Here is a 24,944-nt window from a genome sequence, read left to right as displayed (position 1 = left end):
TTGGGTTAAGTACAACACACAGCTTTGCTATACAGTTAATGAAAGACAACAGTTCTAAAAACTAACACAAAAACAGACTTTGGCTGGTTTGCTTTAGCATGTCATAAGTCTGTTTAAGCTCTGGGTTAAAGGATGATTGCATCAACTGAAGTTTTCTGTCATGGTGCAATGATGACTCAGGCACGGCATGTTCTAACTAACCCAAGTATAATTTTGATCCTTAAAGGGACACTATGACAAACTGTCCTAGCAGATATTCTAATGTTGATATGCAGTGGAGTTTGTTTAAAATGAATAAATAGCTAAAACATGTTAGTGCCGTGTCTTTTTGATGGCAAAACATGTGTAACTCTAAGTGTCACAGTGTCCCTTCAAGAGTTCATGCCAGTTCGTTGAGCCCTCTCACTTTTGAATCTGCATTGGTCAATAGGGGGACAAAGGAAGCATGGGAATTCCTGGAAGAATGGTGAGTCCACGTGGCTGCTGCACTCAGATGTTAGCAGAAACAAAACAATATTCAGGACCTAAGCTATTCTAAATAGAGCTTTTATTTTGGCAAATACATCTGGTCCATTTTCCTAGTATTTGCAGACAGAGAACATGGGGCCTTACATTCAGCAAATATTTTTCACAATTTGGAATTGTTTTGAAGGCAAAATGTTTAGTTTTCCCGTTAATGCCAATTAAACGACCTGATATTCATTACAGAGAGATGCAGTTTGATTAAGCTCATATTTTTAAATGTAGTCTTATTAGGAGCTAATATAGTATTGTCGATTAAGAAAACTAACAATGCTACTATGCTTAACACAGTAAAAGCGTGTCTGGAGTTGTCAGTTTGTAAATATTTTTATAATATCTGTAACAAAAACATCCAAACATATGTGCAGTATTTGATTGTTATCTGAAAGTATCACTTCCAGTTGTCTAAAACGTCTGTTTTTCCAGGGTTTGGTTCTATTCTTTACAGTAAAGTTCTCCACCTCTCTTAAGCTTTGTTCACCCTGAACGCGATTGGCAAGGGGCTTCAATTTCAGTGTTAAGTTAATTAACAGACACAATCTGAGGTCCTGCAATGCATTTTGAGCTTGAAGCACTGCGTTTCGCGTCCAGAGTTCAAATATCTGAACTTTGGCAAAGAATTTGTCAACTCGCCTCAACCAATCAGGAAGTCATCTTTGGGGTGTGTAATCAATGGGTGGAGTCCAACACCAACTTGGAGGAGAATCTGATCGTCCCCTCCTGAACTTTATGATATTTTTCTTATTTGTATAGAGACAATGATAAAAAGGTCCTCTAATTTTATTTTCAACTCCTCGGACTAATGCGGGACAGCAAGTCATGAAACTGGGTCACAGAGAGACAGAAGTACCGCTGAAAGTGCCATCATTCAGATTCAGCTTCTGCAGTAGATGGTGAAGTTCACCGTACTGGAAGAATCTCTGAATGATGTCATGGATCCAGACATGGAGACGTGATTACGGATATTTTTGTAGAGTTCTTTAAAATAAATAAACGTGATCTTTCATCATCATTGTAAAAAAAGATAAACAGTCAATGCTTCCATGTAGCAATGAGGCTAAAAACGTTTGACGGTTCCTCCTCCCACATGCGTCCGGAGGATCAAGTGCATGAACGCACTTCTTGACAAGCAACCCGCATCGAATTTGAAGTGTGAATTGTGTTCCTGAGAATGTAACATTTGAGGAACATCAAAGTTAGATGGAATAGATTCAGTGTTTTTTTTTTCATGCTACAACGTATATAATTAGTTAATATTGAAATACATTTTATTATTAGCCATTCAGGAATGTTAACAAAATAATCTGACATGACTCCAGTTAACTAGGTATTCACAAAATCCCTACGTATAATTGTAGCTCCTATTTACAGGGCACTATACAATTGGTGTGTGTGCAGACTCCAATATCTATTACTACTCAAATAAGGGTTGAAATTTCAATGAAACAATTTATGAATAGATTTTTTTCATCTTAACTTTTCAGTATCCCTGACAGAACTTAAGGTTTTGACCACAGCAGACTGCTGAGAAAGAGATTCTTCAACTCCTCCATATGAGATTTTGTCTTTAAGAGATGCCTTTAGTTCCCTGACTTATTTTTGTACTTGTTAAGATGCTTAAGTTACACCAATGGCAGCACATTTTAATATACCATAAAACATGTACATTACTTAGGGAAGATTTTCCAATATTTACAGATCAATTGTCCTAAAGGCGAATTCCAATGGGGAGTTTGGTCATTTTCTGATTAAGACCAAACAGTTTTTATGTTTTCAAATAAAAGATCAAACATGTAGACAAAAAAATAGGTCCAAAGCAACAGCGGATGTGACTTACAAACTTAACGGTGAGTTCAGAGATACTCACTGTCTCAAAGGAACTTTAGATGTTATTTTAAACAATCAATAACCATTAGGCATTAATCTTCAAACTTCTGAGTTTTTTAAATACATGAACGACTTCATTAATTTGCCATGTGTCATGAAGAAGCGTTTAAACGTTTCCAACTGGAAAGCCTTCATATATTCAAATACACAACAGGACGTGTAGCAGTTTTATCCAGTTCTGCTTAACCTCCACATTTATTCCCCAATACTTTACCAACATCCCATCACTTGTCCTGAGGATGCTGCATGCCCCAAACCCTCTCCATGGCTAACACTGGTTCCTCTCTTGTGTCTCTTTCTCCTCCCTTCACACCTCTTGCATGCCACTGTGTCTGCTGTGACTGATCCCAGGGCTTAAAAGGACAAGCAGGGGAGAAGGTAAGTTTAGAAGCTTATACTATTTGCAGGATCACATAAAAATGTCATGTAGTACATGTCAACAGCATTTTTATTCTGTTCATCCTGGTTTTCTTTGTGACAAAGGTCCCTTTAGTTCAGCTTTATAAACATGCAAAGCATCAAAACACACAAAGCAGTGTTGGATGTTGTGCACTGCATTGTGAGCACACTGTGTACAGGTAGTCCATGATTTATGTCGCAGGCTTGGACCTGTATTTTTAAACAGCACTTGGGTCATACTCTAAATGGTTTCCCACCCTGGTTGGATTACCTGAACCCTTTAGTCTGTGGAAACACAATAGCAACTATTTGTCACATAAGGATCTGAAAGCTCTAATTTAAGACTCCCCAAAGAAAGTGGAGACACATTTATTGGAGAGGCTCCTGACGATGAATACTTGCAGAACTGTCTCAAATGAACACGGTTACAGTTATGGATTTGATCATGTTGTTGTTAGTGGTGTGTGGCCCCAAAGCAACATCTTAGTTCTTTGACATGTTAGAAGGAGCATTGATATGATTTGCAGACAGTTTTTTTAAAATAAAAATCTGTCCCGTGTGTCTCATGGGGACCATGGGGCCAGAATGCACAGAAGAAGTTTGACTTTAGGTTTCGCCACAGTCTGTTTAACCCCTTGTGCTATCTTAGATGACTCCACCTTTACATTGACGTGTTCTCCCTACCATGACAAAGGTGGATAAAGGTGGAAAGATTTCATGTAATCCATGGACACCAGTGAAGATCACAAATCATTGAAGAAAAAAGGTTCAGAGCACTGTCTAGTGGGTCTAGATGACCCACCTCCCAATGGTAAAGTGCCTAGGATAGCATAAGGGTTAAGCAATCTGCCATGGCTTAACTATCTTCAAATATTACTACTAACGTTTTTGAAACATTACTCTATGACATACAGTTACTTGCAAAAGTGAAATGACGGTAAAATTAGCTGAAAGTCCCACTCCAATCATCTTTGGATCTGTCGTTCCCAGTAGTCTTTAAATTATGAATATATCATTTTTAGGCAAAATCAAAAACCTGTGTGGTCATTTAGGGTAGAGGTTATTAACCTTTTTGACTCTGGTGCCCAATCTTTCTAGTACAAAGTGATTCGAGGCCCATTCCAATATTAACATGCTAATTTATGTTGACCTATGTCTTGTTTGATTTGTATTTGATAATCAAGTCCTTTTATGGTTTATCATCGGACAACGTTTGCCCAAAGTCAACACACTAAGCCCTGCCTAACTGCCTCTGTTGCACAAAGCCAACATTGATAAAATCAGGGTTGTATTTGTAAATAAATTTAACCTTTCAAAAGGGACTCGCACAAATTTTTTCTTCATTTTTCTTGTTTTAAAAACTTCTCCATGACTTCTGCGACTGACTTCATTTTCTCCTGTGTAGCAGTTTTAAGATTGTCGAATGCGACAGAATGAATCCACCACACCTGGAATCAAGATCTTCAGTTTATTCTAAGTAGTATCAGAGCACAATTACCAGACAGGCACATCGACGACACTCTCTGCTGCTCTCTGCAGTGAGTCAGAGGAAAGGAAAAAAAATCTTCACTTTTTAACACAAATATAGTGAACATTGTGGCAATCAGTCTGCGGTAAGATTCCTAGACAAGGTAATAATATGTTTAAGTTACTTTTTCACAAAGTTTGGACCAAAATAGATTGTCTTAACGTTATTAACAGAGAGACCATTTTAGTTCTACTGGTACTTTAGTAGTCTTAGCATCAATCAGATCTCCTGGTGTTTGCTCATGAAACTTCAGCAGCGCAGAACGTGGAGAGTCAGCAATTAGTGGCGTGTACCCCCCACTTCAACCCGCTACAGTGGCTCGATAGGAACTAAGACGTCATAACAGCAAGAAACCTGGGTTAAAAAAAGCATATAAAAAAACAAGTGGGGAAGGTTTTGAGAATTTTTACTTGGATGATAACATTTTTTTGACTCAGGTACACTGCATTTTGCCGCATGCTACAACACCTGACTGACTCCTCACTGCCACCAAGTGGTAGGAAGCTGCATTCAGGTTTTAAGCTAAATTTTCTTTATGAATATCCTCCATCATGTGAAAAACGCTATAAGAACATGTAAAAAAATATATATATATTCATCAGAGTTGAAGCAGAAAGAATGCTGCTCCATATTTACTTATATTTACAATAAGTCTTTCTTAATTTTCTTATGGGATTAATTATAGAAAACTTTTTAGTGTCTCAGTTTTAAGTCATTTTGACAAATTCTCAACTCCTACACTGCAGTCTGTCTCTAAATGTTTGGTGCGAGCCATCAAACAAATATATATGCCAAAAATGAACCTAATGTTCATCACATAACAGTCAAATTCAGAATTTCTGAGCATTACAGAAAATGAACAATAAGTTCCTGCATGGACCAAGACCTGTTTGAGATTTGTTGGTCATATATAGGACTTCAGTCAACCGTATGCCCTGCAAATGACTGAAAAACCATTCAGGGTATACTTTACCTTTGCCTGACTGTGGGATAGCATCCCTGTGACCTCAGAAGAGTTAAGTAAATGGATGGATGGATTATTGCCGTATAGTTTCATATAATTTATAATAATAAATAATGGCTTGTGGCCTCTTACAAATGACTGGTTAGTTAAAACAAAATCAGTTTTATCTTTCAGCTCCATCTGCTGCCTTAATTATAGCACAGCACAGAGATAAGGATGTGCTGAGTCTCAGAGTGGTTGCTTTGGTTGACAGGACAAAGGGATGCAGAAACTGTAAACGGTCTGGTTGGCTGTAAGAGGCCTATGAGTCAAATATCCTAAAGGTAACCACAATGAAAACATGAAACAGAGGTTTTCCAGAGCTTTCTACTCCCCAACACCTCTGTGAGTCTTGTTGGAAAGGGTTTAGGCCCAGACGCTGGCCAACTGAGCTGTAACAGATATGTGAAGGCTTCACAGGACATATCGAGAAAACAACACTCAGCCGAAAACTTCGAGGCTAGTTTAGTTGAAAAGGAAAAGAGATCTAGTTTGTCTGCTCTCATTTGGTGGTCTTCTGTTTACATCAAGTGACCTTGGCCATATTGAAGAGCTTTCTTTACCTTTTACTTGTAACCTTGACCTCTCGCCTGTTGTTGAGTCAAAGTAATCAAATCTCCATGAATGTATCGGCAGATGTTCACTTGTCTGATTCACTGAAGCAGCTAAAAAAACCAAGGAAGCATTTGAAAAATGGCCTGGGTATCACAGCTGCTCTTATCACATTCCTGTGATGAAATGTCTAATGTTGCGGTTTTGTGTTTTGATTAGTCTGGCAGGCTGGGACTTCTCCTGGATGTGAGAGTCACAGCTTCAATTTAGTTCTCATTAAGCTCCTATATAAGGTGTGGCTTTCTCGTGTTCAATGTCTAAGCGTCTTTGAACCTTCGTTGCTTTTGGTTCTGTTCACTCGGGTTTTAAAACATTTAGTAATTCAGGGACCTGTGTCATGGCCTTCCTGCTCCTGGATTTCATCGTTTGGTATTTAAACATATTTCTGGATACATTCTTTGTGTCATATGGATATCTGGTCCTGTCAGACAGATCCTGGTTTTAGGTTTCCTCTTCGGAGCAGAGGAGCTGATTGGAGAGGCGGCTGGAAACCCGAGTCGGGTCTGTTTGGGTTTTCTGGTTTATGCCATTTGAAGAAAGGACCAGACGGGTTGCCATGGTGGAAATGAAGCGCTCTTTGCCAAAAACAAAATCCCAGAGACACTTTTCTGTTTAGACCACAGCACGGATGACAGTAGGAATGAACTGTGAAGAAGTGCATGCAACCCTGCCATAAGATCTGAAAACTGATACATCCAGCATTCAACCCACAGAGGACAAAAGTTAGATTGTGCAAGTTAAAAAAATCAACTCACTTTTCATAAATAGAATCATGAGTTGCTCTTCTACAAAGACCTAAACACCAACTAATCTCAGCTGGAGACATGTTGCCTAAAAGCAGTGTTGATCTTCAAAAATGGTGTGTGGTCATGAAGAAATGAAGTGCAGCAAAACGCAGATTATTATCAAAAAGTTGATTATTCTGTTTTTCCAATTTAGTGAAATGTCTAAAAAACCTAGCTTGTTAACCTGGGCTCAGCGAGTGACTCCTGCAGTTAGTTTACTGCTCGCTGGTCTCTAAGATGAGCCAGCTGAAGGCTCGTAAAGTTCTGAAGATTCACACTCGAGCATGTTGGTGTGCTGAGGTGATGTGTCAGGTGTTCATTTGTGGCATGACCTCATAAATGTGTGGGTTTAATGTTTGTGGAGAATTTGACGAATGAGCTTGACCATAGGAGGTTTTAATAAACAGTGGGAAAGCATGTGTTTCTTTAGCTGATACTTTGATAGCACATCTTGTCCTTTTAACTAAAATCAATACAGATATTATCTTGTCATTTCAATGATTTCTCCTACTTCTCCATTCTGATATGAGTATGTTTTTAGATTAAATGAGTTTGCTCAAACCATATTATTTTTCACAAAAGCAGAACATTCATTTATTCATCTTCTAAACGCGTTTTGTCCCTATTGGGATCATGGGGTTGCTGGAGCCTATCCCGGCCAATTGTGGGCAAAGGGAGGAGACATCCTGGACAGGTCGCCAGTCCGTCACAGAGCCACAATCACACACCCATGCACACTCACATTCACACCTAGGGACAATTTACAGTTACTAATGAACCTATGAACCATGAACCAGAACTTGTAGTTTTACTCATACTTGCAGGTTTTTGTGCCAATGTTAAAACAATTAAAAAAAGGTTGACAGTAAGTTTTTTATATTAAGATAAATGTATATACATATATATATATATATATATATATATATATACATCAGCCAACTTTTTAAAAGTTGTAATTGCAGAAGTCTTTGGCACAAGTAATGTGTACCAAAGTTTCAATAAAGATGTGAAGAGAGTAAAAAGAGAACACAAATGGTAACAGAGAGAAAGCACACTCTACTGGCAAAGTGAGCTATGATTTGACCTCTTGACATTATTTTGTAATAGCTATAAAAGCAAGATATTTAGGTTTTATTGAATAAACTGAGAAAAAAGAAGATTCACTACTATGCTCAAGTCTGAAGTGAATAGCTTGATAACCAATTAGTGTTGATTTAAAAGGACATTTTTTTTTATCATTTGTTCAACATTCAGCTGTTACAGTGACATTAAATCTTTGGCAATTGCTGTATTTATAACTTTATAATATGTAAAGTCTTACCTATCAATCAACCCATAAAAACTGCTTTGAAGAATGAATGAAACTAGAACTCAGAATCCCGATTTACATCAACCTGCTAACTTTGCATTCTCCATAGCTTGAATTCCCAGCTGGCCAGCATGTTTGCAGTTTACTCATTTGCTGCAAGTTTGACCTCTAACCCCTTCAGATTGTCTGCAGGTTGCCTCAGTGTAAAACCCCCAACAGCTGATTGAAACCAGCACTCATGTCTCTCAAAAGAATATGACTTTGCTACAGTTGCTTACCAACAGGCCAATGCACTGCTGGTATCATGGTTTTCCTTCAGATTTCTCCAAAGGTGATGGAGAAACATGAAAGCGAAAATATGACATCTAGTTTCAAGTGTTTTTAGTAATTTCCGCTCATCTTTTTTTATTTTTAGGGAGCCCCAGGTGAGCCAGGTCTATCGATTATTGGACCCAGAGGACCTCCTGTAAGTGTCTTTGTATGAGGAACTCCTTATGAACTTTTGTAGTGGACTTGGAAGAAAAAACAATTTTTTTTCTTTTTTCTAAAATATGCATTATTCAGGTTAAGGGCTGTCCATCATTACTTTGGTGGTGATCTGATTTAATTTATGAATCAAGATCAATAATTCACAAAGCAAACCATAATTCTAACTATTTAATCCAAATATAATATTCTGTAATCTATACTTATTATATTTTTATTCTTGTTATTATGTTTGATTATATTGTATATATTTATTCAAATTGTAGTCTATGTTTAAAGCAAATGAGTTTGTTTTTCAGAATTTATTTCAGTAAAATAAACCTCAGTCTGATTTTTTAATCAACAAAATACTTTGGAGAATCATTTACTTCAGTAACACATTAGTTTAGTGTATATACTTAAAATCCAACAATATTCTTCATTTTAGAGCAATGATTACATTGCCTGAATATATATGATATTTATAAAGATAGCAAACCAGCAAAACATCACAAATATTCATCCTCAAATTTTCGCGAAGTTTTAAGTATTAAGATACTCGGTACAGCTCTATTCCCATTCGGTTAACGCTGGTCAAAACGTCTTTGAAGACAAGAGGCCTGATGTAACAAAGATGACTGTGAAGTAAACACAAATAGACTTCAAGAGAACAGCGACAAAGATTTGGTGATTTACACTTTTTATAAAAATTAGGTAAAGTTTTGTGCTTTAACGCTCCTGACTGAAACACTTGAAAGGTGGAGTATTTTGTATAATTATTGTTGCACTCCTAATTTTGAACATACATTGATAGATAACATATCCATTAAGCAAAGGTAGAAAAAAAAACCAAAAAAAAAAACAATTTAGCAGCCAGCTTAAGCCAAGCACACATCTGTTTTAGTAATTGATGATTATTGTGATCTATGTGCCTGAACTCCCTGCATGGTTACGGGCAGTTATAATGAAAAACAAGCTGCTGAGAAACTCTGCACAGTAGGAGCCAAGACCTGATGTCAGAGAAGCAGTCAGTTAGAAAGCCCTGGAAGCCGTTCACCTCAGCATGTCGGACCGGCATCGGAGGCTCCAGTCATCATTCTGAGATGGAACCAGGAGCTTTTTTTCAACACTGGCATGAAAAAAAGAAAAATAGTGACAGCTATGACGAGCTCAGGTTGTGGCGTCTTTATTACATGATCACTTTATTACAGGTTAAATCCCAGATGTGTGGATGTTTACCACAAAGGTTTAAAGCTGGTTTGTGAAATATTCAAGATAATGTAGAGAAACTCATTCACCTTTTTTGTTCTGGTACATCTTTGTTTGATCACAACTCGTCGTTTTTCATCCACCAACCGTGCTTAGACTCACTTAGACATACGTATTATTAGAGAGCGTGTTCTCCTCATGTCCAAATCAGTTTCATTTGTTACCTAGTGTGTTGCTGAAGGAGAACACTGATCTGATTTCACTGCTCTGGCTTCAGCACATCTCTCTGCCAGACTCTAGGAGGTTAAATGCTGTTTTTCTTTTTCTCTTCAGGGACAACCTGGCACTAGAGGGTTTCCAGGCTTTCCAGTAAGTCACGGCCATGCTGAGTACAACTCAAGTAAATGATCGAAGGCTGATTTATGTACCATCTGGGTATTTTACACCAGCAAACAAACAAGTCACATTTGATCTCTTTACATGTAATGAGGCATTTTAGCAACAGTCAATCATCATTGATGAATAAATCAGCTAGGTTTAAACACCGTCTTTCTTAATTAATCATTGTTTAATATAGTGTGTTTGAGAACATATATCTATTATGTCTTAGTATCTCAACATTTAAGTCTACTGTAAAAATAAGTTTTTTTTCCTGATGTCAATTTAAAAACTTAATTTGTTTATTCATTTACTGAACCTTATTTACCTTAAACTACTACTTCCAATGCACTTAAATGTTCCCAAAGATACGGGATGCTGATTCCTGATCCTTTTTTGTACTAAAGCATCCTCTTCTCAATTTTCTACCCAGGGTCCCATTGGATTGGATGGCAAGCCTGTGAGTTCTCTTACATTACAATCTAAAAGTTTAAAAAAATGCACGAGCACTGCTTCAGTTTGAAGAGAGAAGTGGTAAAAATTAGAAAGTTACAGTAAAAATGACTGACTTCATTGTGGCCCTCGATGTTCTTTCAAACGTCTTGATCTGTATTAAAACTGCAAAGGATTGAAGTGATAGACCTTTCTCTGCAAAGTTTGTTTGATTTCTGACCCATCGACTTCCTTCATTGTTGAACTCTCCATGCAGGGCCAGAACGGGCTGAGGGGGGACACAGTAAGTATTCATAAAACACGTCCTGCATGTTGTGGCACTACAATACCATCACCACCGTGGTAGCACTTGCTTTACAGCAGTCGCTTCTGCTGCTCGTTTGTTTTGTGTCTGGAGGGAATTCAGGAAAACAGAGTGGGTTCTAGCTTTATGCATGAACAGCTGAATGCAGGAGAAAGTTTGACAGATGGGAGCTGTTAGGCACACTCCTGTTTTCAGTCTGTGTTAGTATGACTAAGAAATCAAACGAGCACAGAGGGATTCTAGCCCGTGCTTTTGAAAGCTTGATAACACTACACCCTTTTAACATTAGAATGAGATATTTTAAAAACATTGGACCCTGTATTAGCCAACAGTGGACATTATGATACAGGTAGAGCAGGACTAACTGAACTGCAGGGAATTTATCATTTAAATCTAAGATGTTATCTAAAGACATTTGGATTTTTACACAATAATAAGCCGAATAATTAAATAAAGCAGAATTGATGCAGGTGTATTGTTTTGTCTTCATTTGCCTGGGCTTCTTTGGGTTACAGGTATGATGATGAGGATGATGTGCCATGTCTAAAGATCAGTGTGTTTATTAGGACATACATTAAATGCAAAATGTGCTCTTGATACCTACAGAGCTGGAGTTGTAAAGGATCAGGAAAGCAGAACCATCAGGTCTATGGTCGTGAGGGAAATTCAGGCATAATGGTATCATGACCCTGGCTGTGTCCGAATTCACTCGACATTCCCAGTGTAGTGCACTGAACAGGGTGTTCACCATTTTGTCAGGGTGTCCACCGCCAGGGGTGGCAGTGGCCCAGGCAGTAGAGCAGGTCGTCCAATGACTGAAGGGTCGGTGGCTTGATCCCCGCTCACCCCAGCCGGCTTTCGTTGTGGCCCTGGGCAAGACACTTCACCCTCCCTGCCTCTAGCGCGGCTCCACAGGAGAATTATTCTTGATCTGATACCCTTTTCTTGACATCTTCTCTTTTTTAATGCTATTTTTTTCTGTATTGCAAGTTATTAAAGTTATAAACTGACCAATCAAATGCCTCTATAAAAGTATAGTCTCACGTCAAAGGTTCAAGATGTTTGAATGACAGATTTTGTGTAGTCAAGCGGTGGTCAAGTGCTTTCAAGTGGAAGGGGTGTGGCCTTCCAACAAGCTCACTCCTGATTGGCGAGAGTGGTTGCCATAGAAACAGTAACTCAGACTGACTCGGACCAGTCAATGCCTTTTGATGTATTCTGGCTCAAACATGGTGACGTAGCGAAAAATTGCAACTGACTTGACTTCATTTGATTGGAGCTGGAAGTTAAGCGTTTTCCATGGGTGATGTCAGACTCAATCAGTCCAGTCCATAGTCAATGATCCATCACCGCACAGATTCAAAACAGAGGTTTGAAAACTAATAAATGCTCTTATTTTCTGTTACAATAAAAAAACAGAGTAAATGTTGATGCCAGTAAAGATAATTGTCTGCTTTTCCTTTACAAAGACCTCCAGCTTCATTGAGAATGTAGTGCTTCTGTTTAAATGCTCACAGTTGTTTATTGCTGCTTAGGTCAGTTCGGTTGCAAACCTGAATTTCGTAGGGAGTATGTAGACGCTTGTTTGATTACATTGGGGAGTTTATGCCTTCTGGCCCTGTTTTAAGGAGCTCCATTCCATTCAGTCCAAGTATGTTGTCTGAAGCCAGACGGGGGACTTAAAGTCAAATGTTGATTTATGGGCCCATCATGAGCTTAAATGTTAGGGATTATTGAAATTGGCTTTGAGGACTGATTTGGTAAATGTACAAATATCCTCTTGTGTTCATTACATGGCTTTGAAGCTGTTAAACCTGTAGGGTCACCAGCATGGGGTCTGCTGGAGGTTTCCTACTGGGTCTTTTTCCAGAGTTCATTAATCAAGCAGTGACTGAGCTTTGACAGCTGCCTACACAGGAATCGGCTCGCCTCTAATGGAAAGTCATATGGAGCGTCTGTCTCCAACAGATGACTGCTGCTGTGTCTCCGGAAACAATAACTTCATCAGTTTGATTAACATATTTGCATGTTTTATTTGAAGACGCGGCATTGTAATTTGTGTTATCAACAACTGAGCTTCAATTAAAACCAACCTGTGTTGCCATTGTTTTGCAGGGTCCGCGTGGTCCAATAGGACTTCCAGTAAGTTACTAAAGTTTTGTACAATTCTTGCATAAAGGTTGAGATAAGCCGGACTTTCCTTGCTTTATCTGCTTAAACTATCACATGGTGTTAATAAGGGTATCTTTCTAACAAGAAATGTATTCAAATCTTGAATTACTTTAGTTACTAAAGCTAAAAACGTCTGATTGGGTAAATTTCATCAACAGTCAGACGTTATTTCAGATGAGTTTGTGCACAGGCACTAATTGTAGAAAATAAGCCAAAAAGATTTTTTTTTTTTTAGAAAACAACATTGCAGAAAAAAATACTCTATAAATCACTTGAACAACAGTCGGCTCCATGAATTCCTGCTATAAACAACAAGTCTGTGCAAAATCTTGATCAGTTTCTTAACCGTTTGTTTTGTTTTTTCAGGGAGAACCAGGACCCAAAGGGGAGAAGGTAAGATGTGGATTAGAGTACTTTTTTGCAAATGACAATAGTTTAAGTGTTTCCGTTTAAGATGTAAATATTGTTGTAAAACCTGATGTCTTCATGCAAGCTGAATGTAAAGAAAGCTCCATTAGGGTAAAATGATGTGAGTTTTAAGTTTGGGATTATTTTTCTACAGGGTGTTTGTGGAGACTACACACACCGGGTAAGCAAACACTTTTCTGGTAGTAACTGTTTCTCATTGTTTTGCAACATAATTATGTGTACATACTTCAACAGTGGTTTAATGAGACTGACGGATGCTGCTTTTTTTTCCACTTGCGTGCTCACAGTGAGCTCTCCACCTCTGTTGTGTTCTGTCAGAACAAAATAAGAAAGTTGGGTTGGGGAGTAGATTTTGGGGCAATAGATGGAAAGGAGAATGGCGGGCGGCACAATGATAGGAAGCACATGTGGAGCTCTGCGGCTCCTTTCCGTGCTGTCCCTAAGGGTTTGAGAAAAATGATGGCAATTATCGGTGGCTTGCAGGAGCGCAAAGTCAGATGTGATAAGAGCCTGTGTGTGGTGTTGCCAAGAATAAGACTCTTTTGTGTAATTGCATGTTTTTCTGAACGATAACTCAATTTTTAGTGTAATTTGAGCTTTTAGCGAAGAAGAGTACATGAAAGCGCCAGTAGAAGTATCTGAAGCTGTGATTCACATCTACGGTCACTACCAGCTGTGGGACACTCAACCTAGAGAGAGAACATTCCAGGATTCATGGGTTGAAAGTCTCACTGTCCAGAACCTATGGGCCTCGTGAATTTGTTTTTCATAGTCCTCTCAGACCCCCCCCCCACAGCACTCTGTCTGGGAGGTCCATCGGCTCACGCCCCGGGTCCCAGCCCTCTAGTGAGTCCCTTGGGTTTGGGGTTGTATGGAGATAAATGTTATCTTTGAAGGAGTTTTTTCTGTTTACTAAATACTGCAAAGTATCTATTCTAAAGCAGAAATTACATTGATGGCAAACACGAGTGAGTCATTTACAACTTCAAATGTGTATGGTAACTTTTGAAGGAGAGTTCCTCACCACCATTTCTGCATGTCGGTTAGTCTTGGCGATCGCAGCCTTGTTTTCAGCCACACAGGACTTGATATAGACTTAAGATTTTTAGATATTGATATTTTTAGATTGATAGATGACAACAGTCAGTTTTAACTGTAAGTTATGACCAAAACGTTTGAATAGATGAAAGATTCAGACTATGAGTTGTGAATGTGCGCCAAAGCCAAATTATGTCTGCAGATTTAAGCAGCCAGATTTAATAGTTTCATTATATAAGTAACGTAAGTCTAAAGTTCCATTTAAAGTCGTACTGGTATTAGCAGAGTCAGGTCAGCTGTTTGTAGCTTGATGAGATGCTAAAGTGGTCTCAGTCAAACTCCAAGTCTGCCTTCAGATCATCTTGATATCCATCTAAATGAAATGCATCTTTTCAGACTCCGGTGAACTAAATATTGACAGCAGTACATTATCACGGGGTTTGCTGCTATCTTTACTGGCTACTGTCCATGCCCCCCCCTCCTGACTGATGTGACCGCTTCCTTTATGTGTAGACTCTCTTTGTGCAGGATCTTCCTCTAAAAACCCTGGCTGCCTTGCGTTCCAGTCAGGCTCTTACGTTGAAGGTTTGTGGGTGCTTTTGAACACCCTGATTAATGACCGCCATTGTGGGTGTCGCCAAGTCGTGCCACAAAGAGAGCCCTTACCTTCAGGCAAAGGCAGCCCTCAGCCTTCTGTTCTCAATGGCCGAGAACCGCTTTTGACTTGAAAAATGTACATTTTACATGAGATTTGTTTTGTTTCATCTTCTGTCATGGCTTACTCTAACATAATTATTGTAAAAACAACCCAGAAAACTGTGGACCTCTCTCCACTTGTGGTGAATAGATGGGATTTGTGAGGGGAATTGCAGCACACTTGCCTACTTTTTTTAAAAATGTATACCCCTAATTTTATTCACACAACATGCTGTACATATTTCAATGCAAGTAGTACCTCTGGTATTTTGTTTTCACAGATCTGTATTAAATTATTGCATTGTATCACACAAAATGATCTATATTTGAGTTGCATATGGAGTACCAGAGCTGTAACAGGTTTGATAACGTGATCGTGGACATTAGCTTTGTTGCAACTGTGGAAATAAGTACAGCGTGTAGAAAAAAAAGAGGCAAGTTGCAAGCAGTTGGCATTCCTTGGTCTCAGCTGGGAAATACTGCTGTAGTGGTGGGAACTGCACTGGGCTATGTTAAACCTGTACCTGACAATGCTGGTCATTTCAACAGAAGCGGCGTATTGTACAGCCCTGTGTTGGACAGTTGGCTTCAGTAAGTCTGATGTGCGCCGCAAACATACATCTGTACTCTCTTTGTGGCAAGACTGACGCCCACTTCTCCTCCGCTGCAAGCTGGGGGTCTGGATGGCATTTCATTGGGATGCTGGTGCTTTTCCATGAATTGAATACTCATTCATTTGACATGAATACAAATTATTGCAGTGAGTTGATACGATCTTCTGAGAAGAAGCTTACCTGCCATCCCATGTGCCCTACCAGGCCCATAGTTTGCTCTGCAGGTGCCTCAACTTCACAGTTTTTCTTTCCAACCTTGTTTTGTTTTTACTTCCCGTTTCTTTGCTTTTCATTATCATGTTCTATTTCTCTTTCCCTCCACATCCCCTCCCCATCTCCGTTCACTTTCCTGGTTCTGCCCTGTTTCTTTTCTCTGGCCTCCTGGTGATCTTTGCCCCGTGACCTTTTTGCACTGCTGGCCAACTGTGCTTTGTGACTCCCCCCTGGCAGATGTTGCCCATCACCGTCCGCAACATGCCCTCAATAAGCCCTCTAATCCTAAAACGCCTCAAGGTACAATTCTCTCTGCCCCATTACCTTGCTCCGTCCTCCAATGCCCACTTTGAGAATGTCAGCCGCCATCATCAAATCCTCCCCGATTCCTCATGATGCTGCTATTAACCAACCTTTGGCTGCTACTGCTTCAGAATGCTCCTTCATGATCAAACTCAAAGACATTTTTGAAATAATATATAAGCAAACAGTTCGTGTTTTAAAGAGGATTTAACTTAAAATGATGAGCACGAAATAATTACATTTGGGTCAAACTTACAAAGTAATTTCACTTTTTTCTCAACTGTTATCATCAGTTTTGCTTAAACTTAAAAAACTAAAATGAACAATCCTTTATTTTTGAATAATTTGACCCCAGAATGGCAAAATGATTAAAAAAAACTTTTTAGTATGTTGTTTTTGGATTGCAACTGTGGATGTGACATAGCCTCAGCAAAGCTGAGAGGCCTCACTACACCACATCTATTGATGCAAATCTTGAAATCACAGCGGATTTGTTTTAGCAGGTTTAGTTTTCCACATCAAGTGGATATATTTAGCCATTTTCAGAGTTCTAATGTACTATTGCTTCTAGTGTTAGGTGTACAGTTGTATGCCATTTTTGTTGAGCTGGCATCAAGCACAACAAGAAATCGACTGAAAAGAAATTATGCAGATCCCAAATACAGTTCTATGTTTGTGTTGTTGTCTTGTTTCGTGGGTAATTTGTTTTCTGGCCACTCCAGTGACCATCTGTTCATAGGCATACTAAATTCAGATTTCAGTATTACCACATACGATGCAGTTTAAAGTCTGTGAAAGAAAAGTTTTAAAATAAAGCTCTGACACGATGATGAAACTATTTCCTAAATCCTAAAATCCAAGTAGCAGAGAGGAGTCACAGCGGAAGTGTCTTAAGTTTTGAGCCTATGCATTTTCAAACAGCCATCTTTGCACTTCCATTTAGTTGTGTCTTATGAGAAACTGTCACTCATTGTAACTTTGAAATAAAGATTGTTGAGCTAGGAACAAGCGTCAGGCCAGGAGTTTTAGGTTTAAAAATAGAGCAGACTCAGGCTGGGCAGCACACAAGGTGCATTGAATTAGCCAGTTACTGATATCTTTAAGGAATTCATCAGAAATTAATATTAAAGTTTGTTTTTCCTGTATATTTTAAGCATTACGTCCATGCTGTTAATCTGAAAGAATGTGTGTTTTTTCTTGTCATTGTAGACCTTACAATGACAACAAAGGTCCTTCTTGTTACCCCACTTTCAATACACAGTACACAGTAAAACACACTAAAACTCAATAATAAAAGAATGTTGAGTCATAAAATTTGATTGTCTATCAACAATAAAGTCTTGACCTTTCCGAGTGTTTGCTGTTGACTGGCTCATCACTCATTTATGGGGAACGGTCAGTAAATTGACTTGCAATTTTCTGAAACTCGTTTTTTCTTAATCCAGTAATACGTCATTTGAAATAAAGTCATGTTTGAAAAAGAGCCAGAAAAAAAAAAACTTTCTTGTGTCATCTGAGTTCAATAATGGCCCAAAGTAAACAGGTTTTAGACTTTTGAACACTGATTGTTCTTGCAAAAACCTTTCATTAGGACCGGTGTTGACCTGAGGATGTACAATTTCCCAATAATTGAACAAAAATGTGCAGAAATGTTTAAATGTATAAAAAGATAGTCCTTAATGCTTCTATGTAAGGTCAGTTCCAATGCATACGCTTTAAAGCTGCTTGCCTTGCTCTTGAGCTAACCTTCATTTCTCAAATGCCACTGACTTTGCTCCTTTTGCTGTGGTGTGTTGGCATGGCTTGTGTGGCAAGGCTAAGAATTACAAATGAATGAAAGTTAAAACTCAAGGTCTCTCAGCAGGGTGAACCGGGAGTGCAGGGGCCCCCAGGACCACCAGGACCCCCTGGACCCCCAGGTACCCCAGGGCTTGATGGTGCCAGTGGTGCTCCGGTGAGTGATCCATACAGTATGTCGTAACAGTGATGGGGCCACTGATTTGGTAAAGTATTGTCAAAGTGTTCCCAGCAGTCTTTTAATTGTGATGATGCTGCTTTAAGCCAAAAAAAATAAAATAAAGAAACTGTGTCATTTTCTAGAACATAGTATCTGCAGAGCAGAAGGAGTTCATAAGAAATTCACCTCTGAGTTGTAGTCGGGACCATTGTCGTGGAGCAATCCCGTTCCCACTTCCTGTCACCCACAACCGAGCTCTCTGTTTACACTCTCTCCTGCTAGCTTACAGCCCCTCACACCCCCAAGCTAACAGTAGCAGAGCAACAAAATGGCGAGCAATATTGAACCTATCCAGGCGTACAGTTCTGATCCAGATTCCAGCTCCGACGAGGAAAACAAAGACGTCCATGGATCTATGTGTCTGTAACTGGATGCATCAGAATGGAGCAGAGCAGACAGACTGTGGCCCACCCAGCTTATATTCTACACAATAGATGGAATCTTTTTCCAATGGCATTTTTTCCTCTGCTCTTGATTCAGAAGGATTTTAATAAAGAAACAGTTTTAATCTTAGATTTTTTTTAAATGCCCTCCATCATCAGAACACACCACAAGAAGATGTTAAAAACAGCAAAAACCCCATTTTCATCAGAGCTGGTCATTAAGTCTTAGAAATTGAATCCTGGGTTTGTGTGACTTTTTGTGTTCATGGGAAGCAAAGTCTTTGGAGTTAAAGTACTGACAATATTTACATCAGCACTTTACATCGCACAGCTTCTATGTATGTTCAGCTTGGTCAGAATTAATACAACTGAAAGGGTTTGAATTTGTACCTCTCTTTTTTGTTTTTTGAAAAAAATGTGCTTAAAACGGTCTGAAAATATTTCAAGTATCTGTTCCTTGTTTATACATAATTAACATACAGTCTGGGCAACGTCTTTAACCCAACACTGCATTTGATGGCCAACTTTTTAACACAAAACAGACTATCCACACAAAGAGAAACAGACTTGCCAAGGCGTCACCAAAACAGATCAAACTTGCAAAAAGCACAGGACAGTAACTCTCAAAGTCCACTGCTGATTCAGAGTCCAGAAGAAATGCGGAAAAAAAACATTTGAAAAACGTACAAACCTTAAGTCCTTCTATCATGAAGCGATAATCTGGCAGCTAAATCCTGAGCTGCACAAAGGGCTTCAGGGAATACATCAGACAGGAGGTAAAACAGACAGACAGGATTTACCATGATCCAAGTACAGAGGAACCACTCATACAGGAAAAAAATCAGAGCAGTTTCCGCATACAAAAGCACAAGAAAAGAAGACTGATGGTCAATACATGTCAGCAAAATGAGAGCAGCCCAAATGCAACCAATGCAAAAAGGATTTTTTGGAAAGGTTAAGCAGTTATATCAAACATGGAAATACGAGTGACTCTTACACTCTCTGTTGGTTTAATGAAATTGGGTTTAAATTTAGGAATACACATTTTAATTTTGATATTAATTATAAAACCAAAAGATTATCTTGGAATCAACTTTAGCAGTGCAGTACTCTTTGTCACTGAATTTAAAAGCCATTGAAAACATATTCTTTCCAGTAAATCCTACCACAGAACATGTGCTGTTCTGTTTTTGACATTCAGATAGATGGGTCTGGGTTGGAAAATTACATGTCATCCTGAATAGACTTAGTTTGCACCAGATCCTAACCTCAGAACTCTTTGAAATAAGAAATTGAAATAAAAGAGATTAAAATAAAAAAGAGACTAAAGACCCACTCTAGTGAAAATCATATTTCTGGTGCTTGTAACATGTTCATTTTTCAGATGAATAAAACTGTGTTTTAAGTATTTTATTATTCAAATCCTCATGGATCAGGAGTAGTTACCCCTGCGGTTTTAAATAGCTCTCAGTTGTAACGCAACAGCTGAAATGGGCTGGCCGAAGTCTCTGTGTTCTGCTCAATTCTGGTGCATCCACTTGAAGACAATTGAATCAGTTAGTTCAAAAGGGGCCCAAGTCCACAATTTGTCAAAAAAGAGATATTAAATGTTCTATGGTCTTCAAGGGAAAAGCTATCTGATTATGTGCAAAAAAGTCCCAATTCCGTTGTAATGTATTGACTATGCTTGACATTAAAAATGCATTAAGTGCAAAATTCCTGGACTTGGGCCTCTCTTGCATGGGTTTAGCTTTATCTCATAGATGGCAGCACTAGTTATCCAATATGGCAGCACACCTGTTTAATTCAAGAAGGGCCCAAGTCCAGAGACTTTAGTTTGCTAGTCCTCTGAAATGATAAAAGTGAGGTGCTTCATATTATAACATTTGTAAGCTATGAACTGGTTCTAAATCTGGGTAAAGTATTAATCATTTGGTGTAGCCTCCCTTTAAGCTATGCAATTAAAATCATTTCCTGGAAAAACAAATCTCTTGGACTTGGGCCCCTTTTGAACTAACCGATTCAATTGGACCAACAAACGTCATTGTTGTCCTCGTCTATGCTGGAATCTGGATCTAAACTGTACAGCTGGATAGATCTGATATTGGTCACCATTTCTGTTGGACTGATAATGTTGAGTTGGGGGTTTGAGGGGCTGTAAGCCAGTGAGAGAATGTAAACAAGGGGATGATGGGATATCAACACAAAGCAGTGATTTCCAACCATGCCGCTGCCCTGCTTGTTTTGCAGTCAGTCAGTCAGTCAGTCAGTCAGTCAGTCAGTCAGTCAGTTAGTTAGTTAGCAATAAACCAATTCTCAATCCATTATACTGCCTTTTTTAATTGTTCTAGAAAATACAAGTTTTCAGATGTGCCTGGGATTGTAGAAAAACATTTTAATTTGTTATTTAGTGTGAAAATAATGATGTAATTTTCCCAGGGTAAACCTGGGGAACCAGGAAAACCAGGAAAAGACCCAAGGGTAAACAAGCTCAGCTTCAATATTCTATCATTTTCCCAAAGTAAACCTAAAACATTGCTGTGCCACTAACATGTGTTCTTATGGTAACCCAATTGTGTGTTTTTTTCTGCAGCTATTACAAGGACTAAAGGTAAACATTCTTGTCTCTTGTCTAGTTCAAAAGTTATATTTTAACCCTCATGATGACTGCCCGGTTCGGACAATCAAACACACTCCAAGCAAAACGTGACTCAAGTGGTTTTCTTAATAGATTTTCTCTACTGAAATATCCTATCAATGCAAAAATTGAAAGTTTTTATGGTAAGTCTTAAAAGAGCCCCATAAGTATCTCTTACTGCAATAAACTCACACAAGGAATTAGCTTTCACTGTAACAAGCCTCTAGAAGAGGGAGTAATAGCTGAGCTTTGCTACGGTGCCACCAGGGAAACATGTGGATGGAAAACATACGGTTGTAGCTCTCAGACAGCCAAAACCACCTGCTTTTCTGGACTCTGCTCAACATAAAATAATGCACTTGTCGGCCACGTTGGATTTGTGCTTCGTAACAAATATTTTCTCACTTTGCTTTATTTTTCCAGGGAGAGCCAGGTGTTCCAGGACAAAAGGTGGGTTCTCTTCTGTTGCTTAACCTTTGAACCTGAATATATTGAGCAGAATTGAGAGTTTTTTTTTATTTCAACTCAATTTACATAGATACGCTGTGTCTTTTTTCATTCCTTAGACCAAAATTTCAATATTTATTCTGATACATATTGTTTTCCTATAGTCATCAACTTGAACACAAAATGCTTGTTTTGAACGACGGCTTCTAAAATCCACCTCTTTCCTCCTGGATTGCAAAGGCCACCGTTTGAGCTAATGCCCCAGACTCTGCATCCCCGGCCACCTTCTCCAGTTCCAAGGCAGCTTGAGATATATTGGTTCAGATTTTTACGACCCTAATCCTTTTGAAAAAATGTATTTTTGCTGGAGATGTTTTTGACATTCCCACTTGGAGACAAATTCAGTTGCAAAGTTTCAAAGTGAATTTAAAGCTCCTTGAAACTGCATCACTTACTCAAGTGTCGTAATTCTAATGTAGCTGTTGGTGTTTTATTGACAGATTTAAATGGTGACAGTTTTTCAGAACAGCTGTCACAACATGCTCAGAGGCTAGACAGACAGGGTTATGGCAGGAAATGCTGGAATCCTGTTTTCTGTCCTTTCAACATCTGTTTGCTATTAATTAGCTCCTTTATGTCAGCATTAAATTAATACTTACCTTCCTGATTCCCTTTAGGGTGATCGAGGCGATGTTGGCCCCCCAGGTCCCGAAGGCCCCAAGGTGTTCAGCTTGCTGCTCTTTAAAATGTTGTTTTAGCAGCACAGGAGAAACATGACATTAAATTCCAAAGTTCTGGCCATATTTTTTTTTAATCCAGCCTCACTCTGAGGCCGGATGTGTATTGTAAATGTGAAGGCCAGATTTGTCATTGGGTTCCTTTTTAAAATGACTTTTTATCCAGATTTCATTTATAAATTGAAAATTTTTTTAGAAGTTGTGGTACGTTAAAACACTTGAGGGCTGGGACCACCACATTCAGATTATTTAGATCAATCTAGAATAGAACCAGGAATCAAAAACTGTCCTGAGATTCTCAATTTGTCTCTCAAGACTTAACAGCAATGAGGTTTTTTTTGAAGAATACTTTTGTCAGCCACCTATGAATTGTTTGCTGAGCAGTGTAAGTTTCTTGGCTAATATTGTGACTGTTAAAACCAAACCTACAGGCAGCTGTGTGATTTGTGGTGTGGTGGATTTTTCCCAGAAAACAGAGAATTATAGAAAGAGGCTGTTGTGTTGTGAGGCTGAATTCCCCTCCATGAAGGCATGTTTATCTGGCTTCCCAATCTAGCTAATAAAATGTTTTTATATGAAGATATTTAGTTACATAAAAAAGAATCTGTGATGTTGTCTTGTAAATCTCTTTAGGAAGACGTTAAAAAAACACTGTGCTCCTACTGAGACACTGTGGACTCAAATTCATGAATGCTTCTGCAAACAGGAGCCTCATTGCCATCCTTAGCAATCAGTCCCACTTTGAAAATCAAGAAAGGAAAAGAAGTATCTTAAGTGTCAATCAAAAGATGAATGACTGGATGCCAGGCAGAAGCACTTCATTCTGTTTTTTTCTTCAGGAAACAGTAGAAGTTGTCTTAAATGCAGACTAGAGAAGCCGTTCCTCTTGTGTGTTTATTAATCTTTACCTGGCAGAAAGTGATTGCAGCTTCAGTTGTGACTCATTGCAAAATCACATACTTTGTATTTCTAGTTTAATAACAAACACCTCAACAACGATTGTAGAAAACGTTTCTGTTGACCAGTTTCTTTGCATAATAAGCAATTATTAAAACATAAATCTCAGTGTTGCCAAGTAAAAATATTTTGGAGTTACAGCTCTAATATTCTGACATTTTTGACCCAAATAAACAATTTCTCCAGACTTATGGGAGAGGCATTGGTGCAGTCAGTGAAAAAACTTGCAGCCATTCACGTTCCCGACCATTCAGTTCAATGGTGTAACCTGTGGTTCAGTTTAAAATCAAGTATTGTGGTTTCTGTGTATAGATTTGATCTTTCATTCACATGCTTGCATACATTGACTTAAAAAGATTTAACCTTGGCTCAAGAGCTGCGAGGGGAACTATGCACACTAAGCTCCTGCTCTTATCCATGGCTCAGATAATCTGCAGGGACGGGAAGCTCCAATGTGGCCTTTCCTTTCCCTTTAAGTTTTTCTTTGATGTAGCAAATCATTTTTAATGTCCCATCGCAGTAAAGCCAAATGACAACACAGAACCTGTGAAGGAACCAGAGGTCAAAGTAGGCAACCTTAACTAAAACATGTGGGAATGGCAGTGAATCCAGATATGGTTGGGAGTTTCTCAGACTGGACTAACCTTGCCACTGTGAACTTCTGTGCATAAAACTGCATTGAAGCACATCTGAGCCGTTCTTCCGTCTCACGCTGCTTTCCCATGAAATCAGCCCAGACTTTATGTTTTTCCTGCCGAGGTTCTTACAAGCACATCAGGCCAGGGAAGGTCACTGAGAGGGCAGGAGACACTCAGATCCAGCCTGGTTTGGTCAGAATTTTGAAGTAGGTTTTGTGCGCCACCTAGTGGACTACAAAATTCCCTCACAAAGGCGAATACCGTATGTCTTTTTTTCTTCTTCTGGATTCTCCATCTAGTCAAACATTTTCATCAGTTTGAATATAACTTAATACTTTTATCATTTTTAACAGATTGACTTCTTTTTCTTGTGTTTTTTTTTTTTTTTTTTTTTTTTTTACAAAAAAGCTTAATGATAGACCAACATACTTCCAGTAGTCCAGCCAATGCAGCCATCTCTTCCTGATTCTTCTTCTGGTCATGACTGAATAGTCAGATGTCCAGCCGTCATGAAGGAGGGTTCTCCCCCCGCTGGGCTAGTTTGATGTATCTCTGGTTGAAAGGCGTGTCAGCTCGTCCTGCGCTGCTGCTTCTCTCAGCTGATCTTTCCATCTGCTTTGCAGGGAGATGAAGGAAAGAGAGGTTTCCCAGGAGAGAGGGGCGAAAAGGTAGGATCACAGCAAAGCATGCAGTTGTGTGTGGCACTATGGAGTTTATTTATGCATGTCAGCCTCACAGATGTAGCTGCTCATGTCAAGATGGTGGAAATTTGGTTTTGACGGACATTTCTGCAGAACAGACTTTTCCA

General features: G+C 38.9%; 1 protein-coding gene across 2 annotated transcripts in view; it reads left to right on the top strand.

The window, feature by feature from the left end:
* col13a1 (collagen, type XIII, alpha 1) overlaps positions 1-24,944 on the top strand; it is a 69,659-nt gene that overhangs the window by 7,999 nt on the left and 36,716 nt on the right. Inside the window, exons 2-17 of one of the 2 annotated variants that reach the window (XM_023962961.2) lie at positions 431-466; positions 2,761-2,787; positions 8,461-8,511; positions 10,053-10,088; positions 10,531-10,557; positions 10,807-10,833; positions 12,970-12,996; positions 13,393-13,419; positions 13,589-13,615; positions 15,007-15,078; positions 18,181-18,273; positions 21,159-21,200; positions 21,313-21,330; positions 21,781-21,807; positions 22,482-22,526; positions 24,760-24,804. In XM_023962961.2, the coding sequence (XP_023818729.2) occupies positions 446-466; positions 2,761-2,787; positions 8,461-8,511; positions 10,053-10,088; positions 10,531-10,557; positions 10,807-10,833; positions 12,970-12,996; positions 13,393-13,419; positions 13,589-13,615; positions 15,007-15,078; positions 18,181-18,273; positions 21,159-21,200; positions 21,313-21,330; positions 21,781-21,807; positions 22,482-22,526; positions 24,760-24,804 (612 nt within the window). In that variant the 5' untranslated portion in view covers positions 431-445. Of the gene's footprint in view, positions 1-430; positions 467-2,760; positions 2,788-8,460; positions 8,512-10,052; positions 10,089-10,530; positions 10,558-10,806; positions 10,834-12,969; positions 12,997-13,392; positions 13,420-13,588; positions 13,616-15,006; positions 15,079-16,253; positions 16,317-18,180; positions 18,274-21,158; positions 21,201-21,312; positions 21,331-21,780; positions 21,808-22,481; positions 22,527-24,759; positions 24,805-24,944 lie in introns of both variants that reach the window. The other variant, XM_078932285.1, reaches the window with a different exon arrangement.

This window comes from Oryzias latipes, chromosome 15 (genome assembly GCF_053564925.1).
Source record: "Oryzias latipes strain Hd-rR chromosome 15, Olatipes_Hd-rR_3.1".
Classification (NCBI taxonomy): domain Eukaryota; kingdom Metazoa; phylum Chordata; class Actinopteri; order Beloniformes; family Adrianichthyidae; genus Oryzias; species Oryzias latipes.
Note: the sequence above shows the minus strand (reverse complement) of the source record. Positions and strands in the feature narration are given on the sequence as shown.